Consider the following 25,780-nt stretch of genomic DNA (forward strand, 5'->3'; position numbering starts at 1 on the left):
GCTGGTGCTCGAAGACCTCATGCTTTAGATCAGCACGCCCGACATGCGCTGATCCTCTCCCTTGCTGATCCTTAGCGGCTGCTCGATCCGGGCTCTGCAGCTTCTCTCCGAGCCGCGCACACTGTTCCTGTCTGACTCCAGGCTGCCGCTGCTGCTGCTGCCGCCTGCACTACCACGTGCGCCCGGACGGCCACTCAGCTGCTGCGGCTGCTGTGTAATCGAGCCGAGGAAACTTGTGCTCATCAAACAAAGGGCACACGGTGCTCCCCTGCCAAGGGCTCTTATGGAAGTAAAGGCTTTCAAAGCACTTTCCCCCTGGGGATACAGGACTAATGTATTTCCTGCACATCACTGTAAGTGATGGTGTGTGTGTGTGTGTGTGGGGGGGGGGGTGAACTCTGCCAAGCCTAGACAGAAAAGATTCACAGAGTACTGCATGTTTGTGGCTTATCCAATATTATGCAACTCTTATTAATCTACAGCCTAATGGATCAATTTAATTTTAGAGAAAAGTATGCCTGAGGGTCTGTCAGATCTAAAATAGAACCAGCTTACAGTGAATATCTATCCATATTATATTAGGACTGTACACACAAATATGTATAATATATATATATATATATATATATATATATATATATACATATATACGCTTTGGAATTAAAACTATTTGTGTTTAAATTTGAATTTGATTTAAATTAGATCTATATCTAAGTCACCATAACAAACAATCACATTCTGTTTTGACAGTGCTGGCGGAAAAAGTACGTGGATTTACTAAATGGTTGATCCTCATTTGGCAGCAATAAGCTTAAACAAGTGGCTGATCAGCAGGCTTGCACAACAATTCTTCCTTTCAGAACTGCTTAAGCTCAGCCATATTCTTAGGATCATCGAACTTCTACTGAGCTTCAGCTAGTAGACAGCCATCTTGACATTCTCCTGTATAATACCTTGATAAACTTGAGAATTCATCTCGATGATGGCATGCTCTCAAGGCCCTGAGGCAGCAAAAGTAGCCCCAAATCATAATGCTCTTCCCGCAATACTTCACTGTTGGGATGATGTTTTTATGTTGGTATGTGGTCATACGCAGTGCTTGGTGTTTTTTTTCTGAACAATTCAACCAATTCAACCTTAGTTTTATCAAACTACATTTCATCAAAGTGCTATTTTGCAAACTTCATGTGCGCAGCAATCTTTTTTTTGTGAGCAATGGCTTTCTCAGTGGTGTCCTTCTATGGACTTCATGCCTGATCAATGTTTTGCATGTGGTAGACTCATAAACAGAATTGTTAACAAGCTCCAATGATTCCTTCAAGCCTTTAGCTGCTACTCAAGGTTTCTTTTTTCCCTCATTGAGCATTCTGCACTGTGCAATTCATCTTAGCATGGCGCCCACTTCAAGAAAGAGTAGCCACAATACTAAAGTTTCAATTTATAACCAATTTGTCTATCTGTATATAGATGAATATGTAAATGCTAGAAATTACTTTGTAACCCATTCCAGCTTTTAACAATTATCGACTGTAGGTCTTTTGAAATGTGACCCATGCCTTGCAAAAAAAGACATCAGCTGATGCTTCTTGTGAAGAACAAACTCAAAACGTTTTAGTGTTTTTATAGGTCAGTAACTCTAAAACAAACCTTCGATCCTGTTTCATTGATTAGACTCCAGGTTTGCTTTTGTTGAAGTTGGTTCATATACTTTGTCCAACCCAGACTCTGAGTGTTTTTAGTTTTGTATTTAATATGGATGAGAATAATACAGGAATGTGTGTTAAACGTTAAAACAGATTGTGTGTCCATTTATTATAACTTAGATGAATGTCAGGCCTTATTTTAAGACAAAGTTATACATAAATGCTGGCAAAATGTCTCTAAGTGTTTTAATTACAGTTCTACATAAAGGCAACAGAGTCTAGAACAGGGCTTTAGACATCATTTTCACCCTGGCTGTATGCTACTTTTGTGCAGTTCATTTTGGCAAATACATGTTTTGGGGTAAATAACAGGTATATATATAGGTATATATAAATATATATGTAAGTATGGATATATATATATATATGTATGTATGTATGGAGATATATATATATGCAACAACATGCAGTTGTGCAAATTGAGCATGGCCACATTCTTGCAGAAGAAGCTCATTGGAGTTTGAGGTTATCATGAAGTCAGTGAGTTGAAACCACATTTCTTCTAAAAATGGTCATGTGAACCCTCAGGTTAGGAAATAAACTTTTAGTAAAAAAAAAAAGATAACTCATATATTTTCTAACTTGACTACAACCTAACTTGACTATTCATTCACACCAAGAGATGCAATAATTATTCTTTAAAAATCTTGACATGTTTAAGTGTTAAGCCATATGAGTACATCCCCTGGTTCTCACAGATCAATGGGGGTCCTTAGCAGTGAGTCTGTCTCCGTATATGGTATCACTAACTATGGGTTATCGATATAGCTCAGGTGCTCTGCAAACTAAGCAGGAGCTGAGCCAAACTGTAGGCATGGCACATCAAGCCAATCCAGAGACACCAACTAGATTTACAGTGCGCTCCACAAATATTGACACCCTAGGTACATTTATTGTTAAACCTTTTGATATTTTCTTCAAAAATACATAAAAGTGCTCTGCTGTCATGGATATCAAATTATTGCAAACACAACACGGTTTATATAAAAAAAATGTTAGATATCAGTGTGGCACAATTATTGGCTCCATTTTAGTTAATACTTTGTGATACCTCCCTTTGCCAAGATAACAGCTCTGAGCAGGGCCGGCCCAAGGCAAAATGCCGCCTGGGGCGAATTTTAAAATGCCGCCCCCCCCCCCCATTATCTACCCTTCCTCTCCCTCCGTCCCTGCCGCCCCCCCCCCCCCCCCCTTGTACTTACCTTTCAGCAGTCCGGCGGCGAGTCTCCCTGTTCGGTCTCAGTGCCGGCTTGTAATGCTGAGCGCCGGAAATCTTCTGGCACTCAGCATTACAAGCCGGCACCGAGACCGAACAGGAAGACTCGCCGCAGAGGAGAGAGAGAGAGAGAGAGGGGCACCGAGCGGGTACTGACAGCTTGGTAAGCAAAAACCACTCACCCCTTTCTCTCTCTTTCGCTTTAAAAAAAAAAATAAATAAAAAAAAAAAAGGGCTTGGGGCGGCAAGGTGCCGCCCCTTCAAAAGTGCCGCCTGGAGCGGTTGCCCCACTCGGCTCCATTGTCGGGCCGGCCCTAGCTCTGAGTCATCTTCTATAATGCCTGATGAGGTTGGATAATACATGGCAAGGGATCTGAGACCATTCCTCCATACAGAATCTCTCCACATCTTTCAAATGTCGAGGTTGATGCTGGTGGACTCTGCTCTCAGTTCACCGCACAGGTTTTATATGGGGTTCAGGTCAGGGGACTGTGATGGTTATGGTATGTCCTTGATTTTATGGTCAGTAAACCATTTCTGTGTTGATTTTGAGGTATGTTTTGGATCACTGCCCTGAAAGATCTAATCATGGCCCATTTTAGGCTTTCTGGCAGAGGCAGTCAGGTATTCATTTAATATGTGTTGATATTTGATAGAGTCCATTATGCCATGTATCCTAACAGATTGTCCAGGTGCTCTGGCAGAGTAAAAACAGCCCAAAACATTAAAGAGCCACCACTATATTTAACTGTGGGCATGAGGTATTTTCTCATGCTCTGTTTTAGTGTCATCTGACCATAGAACCCAATCAAATTGGCCAGTAGTGTCTGGCCAACTGAAGACGGTTTGGTTTTGGATGAGAGTAGAGGCTTTTTTCTTGAAATCCCCCCAGACAACTTGTGGTAAGGTAGGTAAGGTCAGATTGTAGTTTTGGAGATTTTCTGACTCGAAGACGCAACTCACTTCTGCAATTCTCCAGACACACATTCTCTTGCCAGGTTAATTCATAACATTTCCAGTTGACTAACTTCTTAATTATTGTCCAGGTTGTAGAAATGGGCATTTTCAATGCTCTTGCTATTGTCTTATAGCCACTTCCCATTTCGTAAAGCTCAACAACCTTTTGCCGTGCAGCTATATTCCGTGGTCTTACCCATTGTGATGAATGACTAAGGGAATTTGGCCTATGTGTTACCTAATATTTATACCCCTGTGAAACAGGAAGTCACAGTTAAACTATTTCCTGTTCCTAATCACACAGGTGTACTAAAAAAGTTATATATCACTGGGAATATATTTCAAATATATTTTTCTCATATGAATTCACAGGGGTGAATTGAGGCACACAAATATTCTACATTTTTGTTTTGATAAACCTATGTTATGTTTGCAATTGTTCGATACCCATGGTAGAAGAGTGTGTATTGTGTATTGTTTGAAGAAAAAGATCTAAAGGTTATACAATAAAGACAATTTTTCACAGCCTTCTTTGCTCATATTTACCAAGGATGCCAAAATTTGTGGAGGGCACTGTACATGATCCCTTCAAACATCTTTCTATGTGTATTCAAGAACACATTCAGGTCTATTTGCTAAAGCGTGAATGCTTGCAGCGGGGTGGGGGCAATTAAATGATCTGTGGAAGACATATATACCCTTATACTTTATACTTCCTCTCCCTCTGTGATGAGAAAACATATATTTGGATGCACACATCCAAGCTGTTACTACACCTCACCTCTCAGGTGCACCTGTAGAGAATAAAATTAGTTATATGTACACACTTATTGTAACACACACCTAACCACCTCACTGGGTCCGATCCCCTTGGGCCCAGGGGTAGGTAGGTTTTTTGTAATTTGTGTTTTAGTTAACCCTTCCATCCCCATCCCACAGGTCAGGGATTGGGGAGGGGACACAAGAAGGAGTGAGTGATTTTCCAAAGGGTATTTTATTTGTTTTAAGCATCCTCACCCCAATGGGTAGGAGGTAGGGTTTGGGGGAGAAGGAAATCCACAAGGTTTTTTTAAGTATTTTAACCTGCCTTTTCCCATTAGCAGGGTATAAGGGAGAGTGGGGTATAAAGGGGAATTCAATCCCCAATGATTAATTACCATCTGCATGTGGTGGGGGGAGAGGGGGCAATTGTCACCCCCATCCTTTAACAAGGGCTCCTGGGGACTCATGTTTGATTTTTTTTTAATTATTTTAATGTACGAAAGGGGTTAATTTGTGAGTTTCAGACAAGGACATGTAAGGTTACATTAAACTCACATGCCCTTGCCTATAACTTGCAAGAGGCACTCAAAAACCCTCACAAAAAAAACTCCCAAGTTAGTAAATCTTGGTTAGTTAGTTGTTTTGCTAGTGTTAGTATGCAACGGTATGCAACTAGAGTTGAGTCTGAGAAGTGGAGGCATGGCAACTTTACAGTAAACAAATAACAGCCGCTTCATGAACTATAATTATATTTATGAAACTCATAAGAAAAAAGAAAAAAAGGTATATCACTAAAACACAATGTACTGTATGCTTGTTTGAATACAACTTGGAAAATCAACAACAATGTAATTGTGCACACTGTGCAATTTAAGCTCATCGTGGCATCACTGACCATTCTTCCACAATGGAGTTGGTCTGTGTTTCCGCAACTACCCCTGCCGCAGGAGAGGAGCCCCATGTACCAAGTGGAGACCAATCTGGCTTCCCACATCATCCAGCAACAGTACTTTATTTATGGTGTGCAGTATATACAAATACACAAATTAACTGCAGGATGTAAGCAGGAAATTAGGACCCCTTGACACCAGGGGCCCTGTCATTTCACAAGTAAGACTCATTGACTCCTAAAAAAGGTTGCACTTAAATGTCTAATGCCCTGGGAACATACCTAGGAGATGAGACCTGACAGGTAGATAAATGAGAAGATGTGTGGGGGGTTGTTGCTGTGGGGTTTTGCGCTAAATGTCATGTGCTTTATACTTTGAATAGCCTTAATCTGAGACTGCTGCATTATGAGAGTCTATCCCTTGATAACATTTTTGTTCATTTGGTATACCAAAGGTTTCATACTTTTTTCAGGTGAATTATTTGAGATAGACTGGATATTGAGAGGTGAAGGGTGACAGCAAGACAAGAAGTGTTAGGAGAATTGAGATCACTGCACCATTGACATTGAGGGAAACTGTTGAGGGAATGTTAGCATTGGAGGGAGGAAAGGTGACACGTTTGGTTTTGAAGAGATTGAGTTTTAGGAAAATGTGCAAATATCCAAGAGCAGAGCAGTAGGAACAGAGCATGCTTTTTTTTGTTTAGGAAGTCACACATAGAATGAAACATTCGTCAACTACATTCAGTAGTGCAGGGTCAATGTCAAAGGTGTCGGGTTATTGTGTGCCAGAGTTGGAAACATGAGCGTCTCGAAGAGCTAGTAGTAGTTGGGGCTAAATCCTCAAGAGCAGATGTGAGGGTGGAGTTATAAAGAGGAAAAGCAAGGTTAGGGCATGATATTTTTGAGATTGAGAGAGAGAAGAGTAAAGGATGAGTAAATTGGATGAGAATTTCTGAAGGTTGAGAGAGCTAAGGTCTCTGTTTAGGCAAGATTGATGGGAAAAAAGGGAAGGACTAGAAGGCAAAGTGAGAGAGCAGGATAGGATGTGGTTGTCAGAGAGGGGGAATGGGAAATTAGAAGTGAGAGAGCACATGCTAGAAAAAATAAGGTCTAAGGCATGACCATCATCGTGAGTAGGGGAGTATGCTGTGTGAGATCAAAGGAGGAGGTAATGGAAAAAAAATTCAAAGCCACACATTCAAAGACTCAAATGGGGTGTCTACAGGGATGTTGACATCAGAGGACAGGAAATGGGAAGCCATGAGGAGAAGTGGTCAAGAAACATATTAGCAGGGTCAGGGGGCGGTATACAACAGTATATGCCCATATTACAGGAGAGGAAAGAGACTAACAAGCACCTTTTCCTCTTGCAGCCTTTTGTCATTGTAAACGCCTGCTATGTACAGTCAAAAGTTGGGGGGTGGGAGTCAGCATAAATGGTTCATATTCCATTCAGATAATGTCCATGGGGTATTATGGATTTAACTCAAATTATGGATTCAAATTTCTTTTACATGAAATCACATGCTGCTCCAATATAGGATTGGTAACTAGTTGAAAGGTGACTTTACTGTGCATTGTAGGGTTAACCCAGTGAACCGCAAGGTAATGCAGTAATATTTCTTGAAAGCTATCTATTCACATTTAATTATGCATGAGCAGTACACATTTCCCTGACAATTCCTAATGGATTAGTAAGGCCATTGCTACTAAATGTTTTACCTCAGCTGTCACTGAATGAACGCAACTGCCTTGAATTTCAGTTTTTGAATTTGAGTTTACCGTTTCTATAAAGCAGGTCTGGCACCATAAAGTAGACAAATAGTTCTTGTGAATAAGCATTTTTATACTAATTTCAGGAATCAATTGATTCCAGATGTGTCAATTTGAAAATAGTGCTTGAAATTTTTTACATAACTCCAATGCCTTGGCACTTTTATAAAGAGGAATTATAAAGGAAAGTGGTAAAAGTGATGTAGTCACCATAGTAACCACTGGAGTGTTCCTGCTTGTTGTTTCACTTTGCCATCATAACTTCCCTTTATAACCTCCTCTGCGTGAGTATGAGGAAAGTACTGCCATCTAGTGGTCACTGAAAAATGACATCTCGTTTATTTTAATTTAGCATGAGTATATCAGCATTTATTTTTAAACAACAATAGTTTTGTAGCAAATACGAAAATTGTGATCTGAAAATGCTATAAAATTTACACTGCAGGTTTTTTGTCTTCTTTTTCATCTCATGTGAGTAGTTGATGGCAAATAGCTACTACTATTCTGGCCACTGGGTAAGGTGCTTTCTTTGACAGTTTCTTTTTGAATGGATGTGTCTGATGGCTGTCATTCTAATACATATGAATGGTTTTGTTTTTTTTTAAATACAGTTTACAATTAAAAGTTCAAGTGTATTTTCCTACATGCAAATCAGTGCAGTCATTCTTTAGTTATAGGGGTTCTTATGTCTGATTTAATTTAACTCCTTACTTCCTTTGTAGCGAAAGCAGGGAGCATCCCATGGTATGATACCTCCACATGCTCAATAGAACTCTCAATGTAGTCAATTGGAGTAGCAGAAGCCAACTTCTGAAAACTGTGATTGGCTGCTGCTTCAATGGGCGTGCAACTGATCATGTGTTAGAACTGTACATACTACCGTCATTTTGCCTGGTTTTAGTAGGGAGGAGCAAAATGAGACATTAGACTCTTTTATAACTCCTATAACTAAACAATGCATGCTTCCGTTTGCACGTAGTGAAATGCATTACTGCGTATACCACACTTAAGTCAATATCTTAGGAGCTGACATTGAAATGTGCGGCTGAATCTGTCTCTTCTGGAAATATTCTGCCAGGAGAAATGTGCACAAGTTTTACCTACAGAGACCTGTTTACATGTTGACCTTTTTAGGGATGACTTCTTCCCCTCTTTTGCAAACTAGTCTTGTATCACCTGTATTGATGTTTCCTTAATTAAGTTTAAAGGTAGGCTAATATTTAAGCAGTATATCCCTTCAAACGGGGTCAAGGTACAGCATACAATTCTATGAGAGAGTGCAAGAGCGGCACAGTGTACAACCTAGCATTTAGAATATATGAAGGAAGGTTTTGACCATTGCTAAAGTCTTGTTTTTTAGTTATTTGTACTGGATATCAATACTAAAGTTATTACACAACATTAAGGATGATTCATTTCACCCATTTAGAATACCTATATATGTTTTCCAGATAATTTGGTTTAAATTACTATTTCACCTAATGGAAACCTATTAAAAAAGTGGGGTGATTATCCGTCTTAAATTTTCGCTATCTGCTCTCCCCACTTAAAAAGCCACCATCAAACAGGGACAGTAGTTAAAAAACAAAACAAAAAAAACATGTAACTATTTGGAGGAGTAACAGGATGTTACTATAGCTACCCCCAGTGGAATACACAAAGGTGGGTTCTAATCCATATATCGGTGTCATCACAATTATATGAAATAAGTTATAGAACTTTAACATGTTGGCTTAGAAAAAGTGTCAGATCCACGTTAAACTTCTAAAGCACTAACCATAGAAAGCCTACAGAGATGCCTCTAGCCAATTTTAAGTTTCAAAAATTTCAAAAATATAAAACATATACAATGTAGGTAAATATATATCACCGGCTTAAACAAAACTGCATACATATTACTGAAATGACCCATAATTTCACCCATATTTACAGTCAGTGAAGTAAAACGTAAACTTCAAAGAGCTAGATATATTAAACTATGACAATGATGTAGCTGACTGGGAAGCTGAGAAACACTCACCTACTGAAAAAAACTTTTATCAGGTTGTTACCTACATGTATTTGCAATATTTCTGTCAAATGTTCCTTTATCAAATGCTGGAACTGATCATTCTTTAATAACTCTGTTCTCCAAAGTAATAAATCAAAATATAGCACTTTTATAACTTTTTTTGTAGTTCTAACCATAAATTTAAAGTAGTGTTGAAGGTCAATACACCCACACTGTGAGCTGCGTGATATAAAAATCTAAAATGAATTAAGCATGGGTTAAATTGCACCAGTGCACCAATTTCTATTGGTAACTGTATGTTCTCACACATTATTTAATTGAAATCACCACTTCATAGTTATTTAAGAATGTTTTTACTCATATGTAAATTGGCTTGCCAAACTCAACAAACTCAATATTCCATCATTCATCTGTTAGACATGTGGTTCTTTTCAACATATGGGCAAAGTCTCCTATACTTAATGTAATAAGTATTGTTAAACCTCAAGTGAACCATGTCAGCTGGCTCTTTGTTTTACCTGGAATTTGGCGTGAGTTATTTAAATTGCTGATGGAATTTAACAAAGATATGCAGTGCAAATGCATTTGTATAATCATTTATGTTATGATTTAAAACATATTTATTCTTATCGTGACTCATATAAAGTATCATTAAATGTTACTTCTTTCATTCCTTAGCTGCCCTTCTTCAGCACGCAAGCACACAACAATAACTTAAATATAGAAACCTACAATCCACCTTCACAACAACAACATAGCCCATTATAGATTAAAATAGACTTTCAGATCACAGTTGTATGTGTTAATGGATGTAGCATTTAGAATTAGAATTCACTATTTCACTACTATTTTACTTACACTGTTGTCTTTGATCTCGCTTTTATATGACTAACTGAGGGATGTTTCTCATCAATCTACAAGTTTGACAATAATCTGGTGGAAGCTGTAAGGATAGGACTTGATAACCACATATTTTTCATGTTATGTTTATCTGTGATGTGACAATGATCTATATTCTGTGAGCCAGGTGAGGTTATGGTGATAATGAGTCATTATGGTGGTGCTGCTTTGGCTTCACGGATATTCAGGGACAGGGAGTGCCCATAAAATGTTAATGTTTAATCCATTGACTTTTATAGGTCAAAAGCCGGACTGTGGTAAAAAGTATATTGCTATAACATGCCTAACTTTTAGTAGGTGCAGGGGCAGCTTAGTCACCCCATTCCAGCCCTGTTCCCCATAAAAAAAAACTCACTGAAGATGGGTCTTTATAATGTATACTGATATCAAGGATCTCAACAACCAGAGCAATATCATTATAACCCAACTACTTCCCATTCAAAGTATACGTTTTTAGGACTATATAGAGAAAGGACAGAAAATTTTACTGCTTTTTAAATAAAATGTCAGTTTTTTCTTCGCTGGAAAAAGATACCTTAAATCACATGCTTTGATGGCTACAATGACTCCCAGATAAAAAAAAACAAACAAATAACATTTCTGTGTGGTTTTATTAAATGTTTGCCTTTTATCAGAGAGAAAAAAATAAATTTAATTTGAGCTAGATTGTGTTTGTTTTGCAAATTCATGTCCAGTTCAGCACATCTGGTAATACATATTCTTAGTAAAAGGGAGAACAAATTGTTTCCCAGGCTGTGCTTTTCATACAAACTTTACGTCTGTTAATATCAGTCTCAATAACATCAATGTAACAGCAGCATGCCAAAAGTGATAATTAAACACTTTAAAGAAAGAAAGGTAACCTGAAATAGGATTAATTTAAAAATGCCTGATTATAATGAATAATAATTAATATAATGAAATGTAAAAGTAAGGACACTCCACTCTTAGCATTGCTAAATTCAGTTTAAATTAACTAAATTCACTATACTAAGTATATGTATTTGTGTCCCCCTGTAAGTGGATTGTGTTCTCTTTGTTTTTTGTTTTTTTCAAAAAACATAAACGTGCTTCTCCATGCTCTTGCAACCAAAGCCTAGTTCTGTTCTTAGTTTTATTTTGCTTCCAGATTTTTAACACTGGTCCCAAAAAAACAAATATGTTTTTCACTTATCCAGAGTGATTATGTTTCGTAAATAACAATTTTCATCTGTTTATGGCTGCAGGCTTGTATTTTTATTGTATTGGTGTAATAAGATGAAATGAAATTCACACTTAACTAACTTTCCAGGGCCCAGTACCGTAATCAAGCACATGTGCCTTTATGCACAGGTCCAGACAGGGCCGGCCCTGCCATGGAGCAGAGTGGGGCAATTGCCCCAATCGCCTTTTTTTTTTGAAGCGGAGGAGAGGGGCGCCGAGTGGTTTTCGCTTATCAAGTTTTCAGTACCCGCTCGGCGCCCCTCTCTCCTCTGCAAGCCCTCTAGCTCGGTCCCGGTGCCGGCTTGTAATGCTGAGTGCCAGAATATGACGTCATTTCCGGCGCTCAGCAGTAAAGCAGTGCGCACCGCGGCAGAGCAGAGAGACTCTCGCCGCAGGACTGCTAGAAGGTAACTGAAGTACAAAGCGGGGGAATAGGGTAGATAATAGGGAGGGAGGAGGGTAGATAATGAGAAGGCAGGGAGAGGAAGGGTAGATAATGAGCAGTGGTGTCGGCAGTGTGGGGGGGGGGCAGCATTTCAAACTTTGCCCCAGGTGGCACTATGTCTTGGGCCGGCCCTGGGTCCAGACACCATCAGTTGATGACACCACATTATGTGGGGTGTGTTGTGACATCATAGGGTATTCCTTGTCACACACAACTAACTGACAAAAGGTTGTATTATGAGACCTACAGTATAAACAAATAGAATTAATTGAATGCCTTACAAACTATTGAATGTTTGTATGAACACTTTCCCCAGTAAAATTCGGCCTTCCTAATTTTCTATTTTGTGTAAACTACTTTTAATTCACACTGAAATGACCTTGCACATTAAGCAATATTCTTTCTTTTAGTAATCTATTTTTTTAGTAAGCAGCACAAGATATACAAGAGCATTTGTTTATGATGTGCTTCAACACAGCATCACATTTATTAGAATAAGAAAAGTAAACATGATTTTCTCAAATATAGTACATACATATGTAATAATATGGCATCCAAGAAAGTTTATTTGAACTAACATCCTTACGAAATGAGTAGAACTGTGTTTTTAGCAGCTGTTAACTTAAAAGGTGAGTATATATATATATATATATATATATATATATATATATATATACACACACACACATATATGACTTTTTTGTGACTCTGTTGATATAAAAGACAGATAAAGAATTGTGGAAATTCTTAGTGAAGCACTGAGTCTCCTTATTTTTTCCCGATCTGGCAGTACAAAGCCATTGAGAAACCAAGGCCAAAAAGCTGTGAAAAGTGGAAAAAAAAACACAAAATATCAACACACAAAGAAACATTAAAAGGGCATTCTGTGCACATTTTATTTCCCATAATCCTATTATCCCACGGTAACGATAAAACTGTGAATCCGACTGTCAGCCCAAGTAGGAAGTTGTAACATCCATCCTGGACTCTACATGCTTTGTTACAGCAGACTAAAGCTTACAATAGGAGATCATTTAGAACATGGCAGCCTCCCTTATATTATTTTGCAAAACAGATTCCTGATTGTCTCTCCATAACTGCAAACAAACAGTAAGCAACACAGATAAAATAAAGGCCTACTGAATTAATTGCCTGATATTTTATTACTCTGAGAAAATCTAAGAATTTAAACATTGTAAATATTTGTAAAAGTAATCTCATAGGACCATAATTACCCATAGAAAAGTGAAATTACATCACATGACTTTGTATTAGGAATTTCCCCAAGGAAATGAATTGTTACCACCAAGTATTAGCATTCATCGCGCAGAAAGATTTCATATCGTATAGATAACCTTGAGAATTTTATTACACAGTGCTAATATTCTTATTGTCTTTATTTATTTATAAAGTTAAAGCAGTATCAATGGCTAATAACTTAAGGGTGCAGAATATACACACGAGTGCATTCACCAGGGGTTGAGTTGGTCCAAGTATAGATCTAAAATATAAATTCTCAGACGTTATTAAAAGATTTGAGGGCCAACTTGGTCCTTGTTGAGATGGAAACTGTTGGAGTCTGCACTTACAACAGAGTTGAATGGTATGCTTGTTATGATTTGGACTTGTGAGATCAATCCTTGTTGAAATCAATGAAAATGTGGAATTTAGACGATAAAAGAATGGTGAATCCTTTCTGTGCATTGTAAGCTTTACTGAATATGTCTAATTAAAAAGTAATGCTACTTTCACATTTATGTGTCTCCATCACAGTTAATTTTAAACCAAGCTGTTTTACTGTAGACGTAATCATGTTACCTGTCTGACATCAATAATATCATGATGACATACCTCCACCACTGCCAGTCCGAAAGCTATTCCAATAATGATCCCCATGTTATTCTTTAAGGAGTCAACAAACACAGTGTAACATGGCTGTGGAGAAAAAAAAAAAAACAATATAAAAAAATTCATTTCAATGAGATATACAGTATTATTGTATTAGTTTGCTATTAACACAGGATTGTTTTGGCTAATGGTTTCTTCATACAAAAATTAAACCTATATTTGTAAAGGAGGAGATAAGTGTTTATCTAAATCCATTACGTACCACAAGTCACTATAAGTTTCCCCCCATCATGTACAGTTTACAAGCCAATAGAAAATTCTGCTAGGTTAAGAGAGATACTACAAGGATCTAGCTCCTCAATAACATTCTTCTGCAATGACCTTTTATGTTAAATGCTGGGTTGGATCAAGCCCCCTCCAAGAATTGTTGGTGATTTTCTTAGGTTTATCATAATAAATAATGTGATGTATATCAAATGATCCAATTCATTATTATTCAGCAGGGTTCATCTATATGAATACTATTACTTTATCTAAAGTAGTATGCTTCAAAATGTATAGGTTGCGCTATTTAATCCCAGTGGGTAGACCTCTAGTCTAACAGTTAAACTGCACCCTGTTTCAGGATGGTAAAAGAAATACCCTTTGATTCTGGATCCCATATTTACCTGTTTGTAAACAATTTTCCCAGAAACTGTAACGCATTCGTTGATATCATTTGCTTGAGTACACACACAAGACTGAGGGATGGAATTAAGCCAGTCTTTATAACCGTAAACAAGACCACAGCACTTATTCTACAGAAAAAAAGAAGAAGAAATATTATTAACATCATTTTGCAGGTTATAATTTAGTAGACTGCTATATTTCTGTTATAAAGTTCTTTTTTTAATGCTCACATGATTTCATGGTAAATGTGAGAACTGGAAGAACTGTAACGTACTACAGTGTAGACAAATATGTGGTGAATATCATAGAAATCAATAAGACCCTTTACATATATGTCAAACCTTATGAGTATAATTTCTTGTGAAAACCTTGCAAAATTGTTTCTACTTGGGGCTTACATTTGGCTTCAATGAACAGACATCTATTTAGCCTACCAATAATAGTACAAAATCATTATCACATGGATTTGTTCTTTTCTGATCCCGAAAAACCTCCTAACCTTTTCATGAGAACAATCGCCCATTGTCGATTATTGTCAAAATAACAGGTCATACATAGCCTGTGTCTTCAATGTTTCTTTTGACCCCAAAGTTCCAATTATTCTGTTAATTTAACACTTAAATAACTACAGAAACCTCATTTCTGGCACTGTTCTGTGTCCAAACCTTCCTGGAAAGAATTAATGATGTAAATGTATGCCTTATTCATAATTTTTTTGAAAAACTATCTTAACCATTTCCGCGTTGATCTTGTGTGATTAAATGAGCAAAGAATAAAATGACGGATCTGGTAAGAAGTGCAATTAATATTTGATCCAAGTGGAAAAGGAGTCTTCAAGTAATATAATTAAAAACAAGTAAGAACTCAGTTTCTGCACTGAGCACATACTACATGTGGCTCCTTTTTTGTATTTAATAAACAACATTAAGTCCTCTTCACCCTCTGACCCCTATTATGTTAAATTATGAGACCGAGACCTAGATTCTGACCAGGTGGTCCCTGTAAGAGTCCATCAAATTTTCCCATCGTGACCGAACATGTGCTGGAGGTTCCTGGGGAAGTATATGTGTATATATATGGTGGTCCTGGAGTCATCCGAAAGATAGGTTGGGCTGATTTAAAATGTACCCCAGAGGGTGCCCTTTTACTCCTAACTTCTCCCTGTTATCATTCATCATACAATTTTTAAACCCAGCTTAATGTTATTTATTAAATCTGCACTGCATTGGATTCGGAGAGTGAATTTCATTTGTAACATGTTGGTGTTGGTGCACCCGAGCAGGGGGGTTATCAATGTGAGATTAAGTGGCTACGTTGGTCACAATTTTTGTCCTCTGCTTCATGCAGGCGCCTGTTGGCCTTGTGTTCTTACCTCTTGTTGAATAGTGTATAATTTGTCCTTGAAACTTTCTGGCTGATTATTTAATGGTAGGTATCCCTGCATTGTTTTGTTAATTTCTGCTTCAATCTAAAAAAGAAAAAATATAGCAAATATTAAATTCCAATGACATTGCAGTGAGCATAAAATGGGTAGCAGATGTTAAAGCAGATCCAACATACCTTGGGTTTATATACAACTCCCAAAACTCCTGCTGTAACTTGAAGTGCCAGGATCAGAAATAGTCCAATAAAGAACTGCAGGCGAAACAGTAGCAAAACATACAATTTTAGCTTGTTCATTTTTAAAACATTTTGAACTGTGAGATTGCCACACAAAAACACTGCTAACCATTTAGCATTTTAAAAGTGTCAGCAAATTTCTTATTATGTATTTTTTAACTAAATTATCGAATTGTCTATTTTCAAACTATTTATTCCATAGCAGTCATGTGCAGGCAGACTACTGTCCTGAATGCAGGCAGGCAATTGCTCATCAGAAATTTACAAATCAAGCACTCCACAAAATATATATTTTTTTATATATATATATTTGAAAAGGGTGATAGGGAGTAAATATAAGACTGTGTCTTGATAACGGACATAATCCTAATATAAAATATATTTCTTTATTATACTAAGATTTAAAAACACATACAGCACTCAAATATTGGACAAGAAAGTCTCCTAGAGACTAATCCGAGCATGTGAAGGTACTAAAATTGTATACATAAAGTGGCCTGTATGCCTTATGGCAGTAATATCAATCAGACTAGGGTGTTGTCGCATCAATTACTCACTATGGAGTGCACAAAAACAACACCATGACCTGTATCGATTACAACATATTATTCCATTGCAAATCGCATATATGCATAGATAATCCGACCATAGCTATTAAGTATTACCATAAAGTGCTACAGTGCTTACCCATTTTGTAAATGTAACCTCCACTTCCCCTACGCCGTTGTGGTTCTCCTTTCTCAAGGAGCGGCCCCTTGATAAAGGAGAACCGAAGGGGAAAGGGAGGTTACATTTACAAAATATATTTTATATTAGAAGGGCTTGTTTCAAACTCTTTTTTTCTTCTAAGTGTACAATTTATGAGGAGTTTCCCTAGTTTAAGGATATGATCCCAATATACACCATGGAATCGATATGATGCAAATATATGTAAGAGGTGTTTTGGGATTCTTTTTGTGTTAGGAATTGACAGTTGTGCATTTGCTAAAAAAAGGCCATGCAGATTACACATTAAGAACAATAGAGAAATAATCTAATAATCCCAGAATAAATAAAAGCAGCTAGAGGCCTCCTTAGAGATGTGTGTGTGCAAAGGAACACAAAGAAGGTATAGACTAGTACTGTTAGATAAAAAAAAACAATACATTACTACACTATACCATTGGTTCATTTGCAAATTTCCACCCACAGTTCTAAAGAAACCTCTAGATGCCTTTATGGGAAGATTAAATAATTCCTGCCTTGTGCTTGTTGTCTTTTGGGATTACAGGAGTCCCTGGATAAAAATATAAAAATATAATATTTTATTTTCCTTATGTGTGTTTTTTGTTCAGATTGCACACCAAACAGTTATTTATCATGAAAAGCCCTTTATATCGCTATTACATGAATAGCTAAATAATGGTGTATGGTCTTATGGTTATTTACTAACCAGAAGCAGCAGGCAACGACTTTCTCTTACGGCTCCACAGCATCCAAAAAATCCTAAAACCATAATTATGGATCCCACTGCTATCATAAGGTCAATGGCTGAATTCATTCCTTGTATATTGAACTCCTACGACAAATCATCATCACAGAGAAAAAGAAAACCATTATACTTCACAATAATATAGACAAAAGAGCTCCAAGCAAAGTCTGTAGACTAATAAATTATTATTATCTGTTAAGATGTATATTTTGCCATGATATAGATGGAAGGGAAAGTGAACCCCATACGTGGATGTGGCAGGATGTGGCAGGATGTGGCGTGTATGTGTGACCTAGGAATACTAATTCAATTATGATACACACTCCTTTTGTGTTCATTCAATACAGCGGTCAATCAGGGATCAGGTAAAGATTATGTGAGGATTTTTTATTTTCATCTAATTATCCCACCCAATGGCATATGGGATGGGAAGGTACCACACACTGATTTTATATATTTGTAACCCTCATCCCACAACAAAGGTGCCCAGTAATGCCCTCCTGGAGAGTTTCATCATCCGTTACTTTACTCCCCTATCCAATTCTGTATTGGATGGGAGAAGGTGCTTAAGTGGGCATCATGTTTCCCCAAATGGTGAATTATTAATTGCTCAACCTGTGCCCTTAATTGGATACCCAGAGCACTTGCATAAATGTAGAGCTCAGAAGACACACCAAAAAAATAAGAAAAAACATAATTATATCCTGCAATCTTCTTTACTGGCTCTTTTTGAGCCATAGATTTGGAGGCACGTACTAGGAAAAATATGCTTAATGTTATCAATAACCTGGGTTATCTTTATAAAGTTGTAAATAGTTTTGTTCACTTATTCTTCTTGTTCTATAGATTGTTAACTATAAAACAGACTGCATTGCACTGGATAGCTCATAAAGAGTGAAGGAGGAAAATGCTGCCATGGTGGTTATAAAGACATTTTAAACCATAAAAAAATTCTAACATATAGGAATAAAAAATACTTACTTCTTGAGCATTTTTACTGACACGAAGCCATATGGAGACACCCAAAATAACACAGCCACATATCTAGAAAACAAGTGCAGTAATAATCATTGTCTCATAAAAGCAGAAGTTAATGACATATAAAATAATAAAATATTGTTTTTCTACTCATTATAGGACTTTAAACCTTTCCCCAACTGCTGAGGTCTTATCCACCATGCTAATAGTGAAAAAATACTTTCTGGACCTAAGACCCTGATACACGTTTTCATGAAATAACGAAGAAAGGCTAGTATGGGTTAGTTTTTACTAGACTTGGGCACCAGGGGGCTCTTCGTGTTCGTCTTCATGCTCGTCTTCGGGAAAAAACTTCGTATTCCGCGAATATTCGCCTGGTCCTGTCTTCTCTTCGGGCGAATATTCGTGGCCATTCTTCGTGTTCGTTTTTTCTTCGTTTTCCCCGGTTAAGGGGTTAATACGGGGTTAAAGCCGCTCTGGCGCCAGGAGTTTAAATGTCCGTATGAGCAACTCTATTGGTCGTCAGCAGGGGGCTCGTCTGCCTTTGGTTGATGGCAGACGAGCCCCCTGCTGGCGACCAATAGGGTCGCTCATACAGACTGGTAAACTCCTGGTGCCGTAACTTGTCCGGCAGATCCCACTGGTCTCCCTGTTCTAGCATTTATTAACTGATAGAACAGGGAGACCAGTGGGATCTGCCGGGTAAGTTGCAGCATTGAGGTTTTAAAATGCCAATGCTGCAACTTACCCTGCCGATGCCACTGGTCTCCCTCCCTGTTCAATTAGTTAGTCTGTGCCAGGTTAAATGTCCGTACGAGCGACCAATAAAGTCGCTCGTACGGACATTTAACTAATTGAACAGGAAGGGAGACCAGTGGGATGTGCCGGGTAAGTTGCAGCATTGAGGTTTTAAAACGCCAATGCTGCAACTTACCCTGCAGATGCCACTGGTCTCCCTCCCTGTTCAATTAGTTAAAGACCAGTGGCATCTGCAGGGTAAGTTGCAGCATTGGGGTTTTAAAACCTCAATGCTGCAATTTACCCGGCACATCCCACTGGTCTCCCTCCCTGTTCAATTAGTTAGTCTGTGCCGGGTTAAATGTCCGTATGAGCGACCAATAAAGTCGCTCTTACGGACATTTAACTAATTGAACAGGGAGGGAGACCAGTGGGATGTGCCGGGTAAGTTGCAGCATTGGGGTTTTAAAACCCCAATGCTGCAACTTACCCAGCACATCCCACTGGTCTCCCTCCCTGTTCAATTAGTTAGTCTGTGCCGGGTTAAATATCCGTATGAGCGACCAATAAAGTCGCTCGTACGGACATTTAACTAATTGAACAGGGAGGGAGACCAGTGGCATCTGCAGGGTAAGTTGCAGCATTGGGGTTTTAAAACCTCAATGCTGCAACTTACCCAGCACATCCCACTGGTCTCCCTCCCTGTTCAATTAGTTAGTCTGTGCCGGGTTAAATATCCGTATGAGCGACCAATAAAGTCGCTCGTAGGGACATTTAACTAATTGAACAGGAAGGGAGACCGGTGGGATGTGCCGGGTAAGTTGCAGCATTGAGGTTTTAAAACCCCAGTGCTGCAACTTACCCTGCAGATGCCACTGGTCTCCCTCCCTGTTCAATTAGTTAAAGACCAGTGGCATCTGCAGGGTAAGTTGCAGCATTGGGGTTTTAAAACCTCAATGCTGCAATTTACCCGGCACATCCCACTGGTCTCCCTCCCTGTTCAATTAGTTAGTCTGTGCCGGGTTAAATGTCCGTATGAGCGACCAATAAAGTCGCTCTTACGGACATTTAACTAATTGAACAGGGAGGGAGACCAGTGGGATGTGCCGGGTAAGTTGCAGCATTGGGGTTTTAAAACCCCAATGCTGCAACTTACCCTGCAGATGCCACTGGAAATCCATAGGTTCGCTGTCAGGGGTTAACTTACAAAGACCGTGCGAGTGAGCCTATTGGTCACCTGCAGGGTCTTCCAACCAATTGGTTGATGCCAGAAGAGGTCCCTGTAGGCGACCAATAGGCTCATTCGCACTGCCCTGTAACCCGTGACGGCGAACCTGCGGATTTCCACTTCCGTGAACTGCCGCGATGCCAAGGTAAGTTAGAAGGGGGGGGGGGAAGAATGGTAGACGAAGACAATCACGAAGATCTTCGTGGTGTGTGTCTTCGTCTTCGCCTACGTTTTACCGCCGCTGTCTTCTCTTCGGAACGAACACGAAAACGCACTCTTCGTGTTCGTTTTTATGTTTGCCCGAAGACGAATGCACAAGTCTAGTTTTTACCACTCTAACAAAATGTGGTCTCTGAATCAAGAAAAAAAAGTCTGTCAGTTTATTTGGTTGCATTGATAACTGTGCGCTCATAAATAGCTCAGTTATATCTTTATCTTGATCATCATAGTGTAGCCTATAATAATATTTATTATTGCACTTCCCGGTTTAACGTCTGGTAACCTTGTTTTGAATGCTGGCAGGCTGTTGCCAATGTAAATATTTTTCATGGATTATCATGAAATTAACATGGATGCTTCTCTGGTATACAGATGTCTTTTTATACCCCCCTGAATCCTCATTAAGCCCTCTGGAATTATTGGGTGAGGTGGGGGTGGGGCATCCATGCGCACTAGCATGTCTTTGGCTAATTTGAATGCATACATACTGGCTGCACCAAATTTTCACCAAACTGTGTTTAGAGAACCACGAGAAATGGTCCAGCCGCCTTTTCAAAAGCTCCGTCTCTTTCTATGTATCCTTAGATTGTAAACTCGTAGAAGCAGCCCCCTCTCTAGGTTTTTATTGTAGTGTTTCCATACTGGTTGTATGTCAACTGGTTTTTAAATTGTAAACAAAATAAAAAGTTTAAAACCTACTTTTGCATTCAGTAAAACCCTTTGCTCCAATTATAAAGGTAGTTTAGTCATATTGTTTATTCTCTCCTTACCTGACTTCTTAGTTGGCAAAGCCAAGCTAACCTCTATTCATCGGTTTTTTTGGCAGACAAAAGAGTTAATTCATCCTATCCAGCCAGGTGTAAACACATTAACTAACAGGAAAGGGTAGAATGGTATTTCAGTTGGCCACGGAGGCTGGCCCACACTATTGTAAGATTAACCACAGAATCACAATTAGATTTGAGTATGCCAAGTGGCTGAATTTAACACAAGAAAGCCAGAATACACTTGAGCCTGCTGTTTACAGAATGTAGGTGTGGAGTGTAATTTAAATCTGTTTTAACATTTGACTATGGAACTGAAAGAAAAACATTTCAAGATATTTCGATGTTAAAAAGTTTATAGAGGAGGGGACTATTCTAGCAGCATTGCTGAGGGTCATCTTTCATTCGAAATGCTCCCCAGTAAAACGGTGCTGCTAGCCTCCATACATACTTATTTGCGCATGATTTCATAATTGTTTTTTCATGTTAACCCTTTCACATTAAGCAGATATGAACATATTTCCAAAATTCAATGAACATTAATGTTACACATATGCATGCAATACACGTATGCACACCTGATCTACCGTTTTAATAATAAAGCGTTTTAAGCAATTCATAGACTTCAAGGGAGATACCGTATTTTTCGCTCTATAAGACGCACCTGCTGATAAGACGCACCTAGATTTTAGAGGAGAAAAAAAAGGAAAAAATATTTTGAGCTAAAAAATGGGCTAAAATATTTATTACAATAACTGAATAAGCTATGAACACAGTAAGACACACACAGTAAGACACACACAGACACAGTGAGACACACACACACACAGTAAGACACACACACACAGTAAGACACACACACAGTAAGACACACACAGACACAGTGAGACACACACACACACAGTAAGACACACACACACAGTAAGACACACACACAGTAAGACACACACACACAAACACAGTAAGACACACACAGTAAGACCTCCCTCCCTAACCCCCCTTCTCAGTATCTCCCCTCTAACTCCCTAACCCCCCCTTCTCAGGATCTCCCCTCTAACTCCCTAACCCCCCCTTCTCAGGATCTCCCCCCCCCCGCCCCGGTCACTTACCTTAAACTCCTGTGTTGGAAGCGTGAGGCGTTTGTCTCGGGTGCCGGCGCTTCACTGCTGAGCGCCGGCGTCTGACGTCATATGCCGGCGCCCAGCGTAAAGCGCCGGCACCCGAGACAAACGCTTCCAACACAGGAGTTGAAGCGCTGAGGCAGGCGGCGGTGGCGGCGGTGGCGGCGGCTGCCGCCAGCAAAGGATTCCTGTATATCTGTCAGGCAGAGGGGCCCGAGAGTTGCCGAGCGGTTGTCTTCAGCAACCGCTCGGCACCCCTTGGGCCCCCCTGACTGGCAGAAATCCAGGACTCCTCTGCTGGCGGCCGCCGCCGCCTGCCTCAGTTGCGACCCCGGATTTATCGGCGTATAACACGCAGGTAGGGTTTAAGCTCCGGATTTTAGTTAAAAAAGTGCGTGTTATACGCCGATAAATACGGTATATCGTTGCCCCCCCTCCCTCCCTCCCTCCCTCCCTGCCTGCCTGCCTGCCTGCCTGCCTGCATGCATCTTCGCTCCATAAGACGCGGCTGATTTTTCATCCTACTTTGGGAGGAAAAAAACTGCGTCTTATGGAGCGAAAAATACGGTAGTATCCTGCACACAGGAAGATTCCTGTTATAACGGCATAATTTACCTAAGCCTCTCTAGTATCTCTAAAATGGCACATCTCATTCACCTTGCCCACAATCCAATTGAAGTGCATATGAATTAAACTACCGTACTTACACACTCAAATGGAAACTCTTGTCATACTTTTATATTGTTTTGTTATTGTTCTATGGTTGTAAGGAATGTATGTAATATTTTTCATAAGTTGCATAAAAATGAATATGCATAACTGTATCATTTTACTCTTATGTACCTACATACCCATCATCTGATGTTGGTAAAACAGATGAGAAAACAAGAAGCGGTATGTGCAAGGTGCATTGAATATACCCTAAGTGAAGCCTCAGTCTAAGTTAGTTACATGAGGGTGCAAGTACCTGGATGTGTTAGGGTGTGTTAGCGTGTGCTAGTATGAGTGTATGTGTTATTGTCTGTGTGTGTTAGTGGGAGTTACTGGGTATGTTAGTGTGTGCATGAGTGTATGTTAGTATTAGTGATTGAGTGTGTTTATGTGTCTGGGTATGTTAGCGTATAAGTGTCTGTGATCGTGAGTGTCTGGGTATGTTATCACATGTGCATGTTAGAGAGAGTGTCTGTGTGTGTGCCTGTGCGAATGTCAGAATATTTTTGTGTGGGTGTCAGTCCTTGTGTGATTGAGTATCAGTGTCTGGCTGTGTGTGTGTGTATATTCGTGTGTTTGTGTTAGTGTGAGTGTCATGTCTGTATTAGTGTCTAGGTTTGTGTGTGTTAAGGTATGTTGTGTATTGGTGTGCAGGTGTGTCTCATCTGTCACTCCATCCAGTTTACTTTATACTTTTTCCTTTGTTGTTTCTCCTCTTCTCACTCATGCCACCCTCTGTCCTGTTTCTCTTCTTTCCCATTCTCTCCTTTCCTCTTTGCCTTCTTTTCTCTCCTCCATCTCCTCTCATTCCGATTTATTTTCTCTCTTCTCTCCTTCTATTTAATCTCCTCTGTTTTTCTCTTCTTTTCTATTGCCTCTTCTCTCACTCATCTTTTGTTTTTTTCTTTTCTTCCCCCTTTCCCTCTGATATGGTTTCTAGTTATGCCCTTGCTTCTCTTAGAAGCAGAGGCATAACTAGAAACCATGGGGCCCTGGTGAGAACAATTGCCCCTGGCCCCCCAACTTCAACAGCTGGTCTGTGCCATCATTGCCCCCACACAATAGGTCTGTGCCTTCTTTGCCCCCTGCCCCCTTCCAACATACAACATATGTCAACACACTCGATCTCACCGCACTTGCACAATTGCACATCCATGCTCACACATACACAATTACACATCCATGCTCCCACACATACACAATCACACATCCATGCTTACACACACACACAAAAGTACATAAACATCCATACATATACATCCATCCATAAATCCATACATTTACATCCATCCATATACGTATATATATATATATATATATATATATATATATATATATATATATATACAAACCCACATACATATATCCCACCTCCCGTTTCACAGCAGGGCAACATTTCAAAATAGTTTAGAAAGGGCCCTTCCAACCTTAATCGGTGAGGTCCAGGTTGGAAGGGCCGTTTCTAAACTATTTTGATTCTGTATGAGGAGACAGGAAGAAGGGGTCGCACAAGGCCCCTAGACCCCTGTAGTTACTTCAGTGCCCAGAAGCAACAATTCAGAGATTGTCTAGGAAATGCGTCGGTAAAAGGTATCAACCCTACATGCAACAGTATTCTGTAACCTGTTCATAACAGGCCATACACTATACCTCAGTGGACCTCATCTTTTGCAGATCTGCTTTAGACCATAAATAGCAAATCATCTATATTACTTTTTCTATGTTTTTATATACTATTTCTGGTTTTATTTTATCATTATGCGGTTTTAATTTCCATACAGTGTTTTATTCAGCTATGGATGAATTGTCATATTAACAAAACAAAAACAAACCAGTCTACAAATACAGGTATAAATGTATACAGACTCATAAAAATAGACAACAGCTTAACTTACCCAAAACAAAAAGTTGAATACAAACATGGAATATTTTAGGCATTTGTTCACGCCTGCCATTTTGTCCGATAGGTTGAGGATCTGTTAAAACCGAGTCTTCCTCAATTAGCAACGCTCCAGCAATGAGAAAAACAGAAGAAGAGGTTATGCAGAGTGTTACATGTAAAGGGTGGGTCTGCAAATACTGCCTTATGCTAAATATTAACTCTGACTTTCAAGGTATGCCTTCTGGTGCTGTCTCCACCTGCTTTAAACAAACTGACCCACTAATAAAAGCTTATCATGTTTTGCTGATACCATTGTCACATAATGCATGCCCACTTCTTGATGAACTGTACAACAGAAAGAGAACCATTTAGATCAAGTTTCCATCACAACTAAATACACAATGACTCACACAACCATTTCACTGCCTAGTCAGGACAAAATCACAATTAACTATTAGACTGCAATGCCATATATAGTATATAACTATACGTGAGTACATGAATTTTGTGTAAATGTATGTGTGCCCGGGTATGTTAGTGGGTCCGTGGGTCTGCTTATGTGTGTGTATGTGTCCGTGTATGTTATTGTGTATGTATCTGTGTTTATTTAGGTGTGTGTATGTGTCTGGGTATGTTAAGCTGTGTTAGTGTCTGGGTGAGTATGTGTTA

The 25,780-nt window shown here is 39.1% G+C and overlaps 1 protein-coding gene across 1 annotated transcript; it reads right to left on the reverse strand.

The window, feature by feature from the left end:
- Positions 1-12,630: 12,630 nt before the first annotated feature.
- LOC149302718 (tetraspanin-8-like) lies at positions 12,631-25,184 on the reverse strand. Its single transcript, XM_089482022.1, has 8 exons — positions 25,125-25,184; positions 18,452-18,514; positions 17,432-17,557; positions 15,940-16,014; positions 15,752-15,847; positions 14,379-14,507; positions 13,714-13,797; positions 12,631-12,684 (listed from the first exon to the last, which is right to left on the reverse strand). Exons 1-8 carry the CDS (start codon positions 25,182-25,184, stop codon positions 12,631-12,633), a joined length of 687 nt encoding a protein of 228 aa, XP_089338148.1.
- Between the last annotated feature and the right edge of the window lie 596 nt (positions 25,185-25,780).

The sequence above is a fragment of the Sceloporus occidentalis genome, unplaced genomic scaffold (genome assembly GCF_023333645.1).
Source record: "Sceloporus occidentalis isolate IW3139 unplaced genomic scaffold, rSceOcc1.0.p SCAF_17, whole genome shotgun sequence".
NCBI lineage: Eukaryota > Metazoa > Chordata > Lepidosauria > Squamata > Phrynosomatidae > Sceloporus > Sceloporus occidentalis.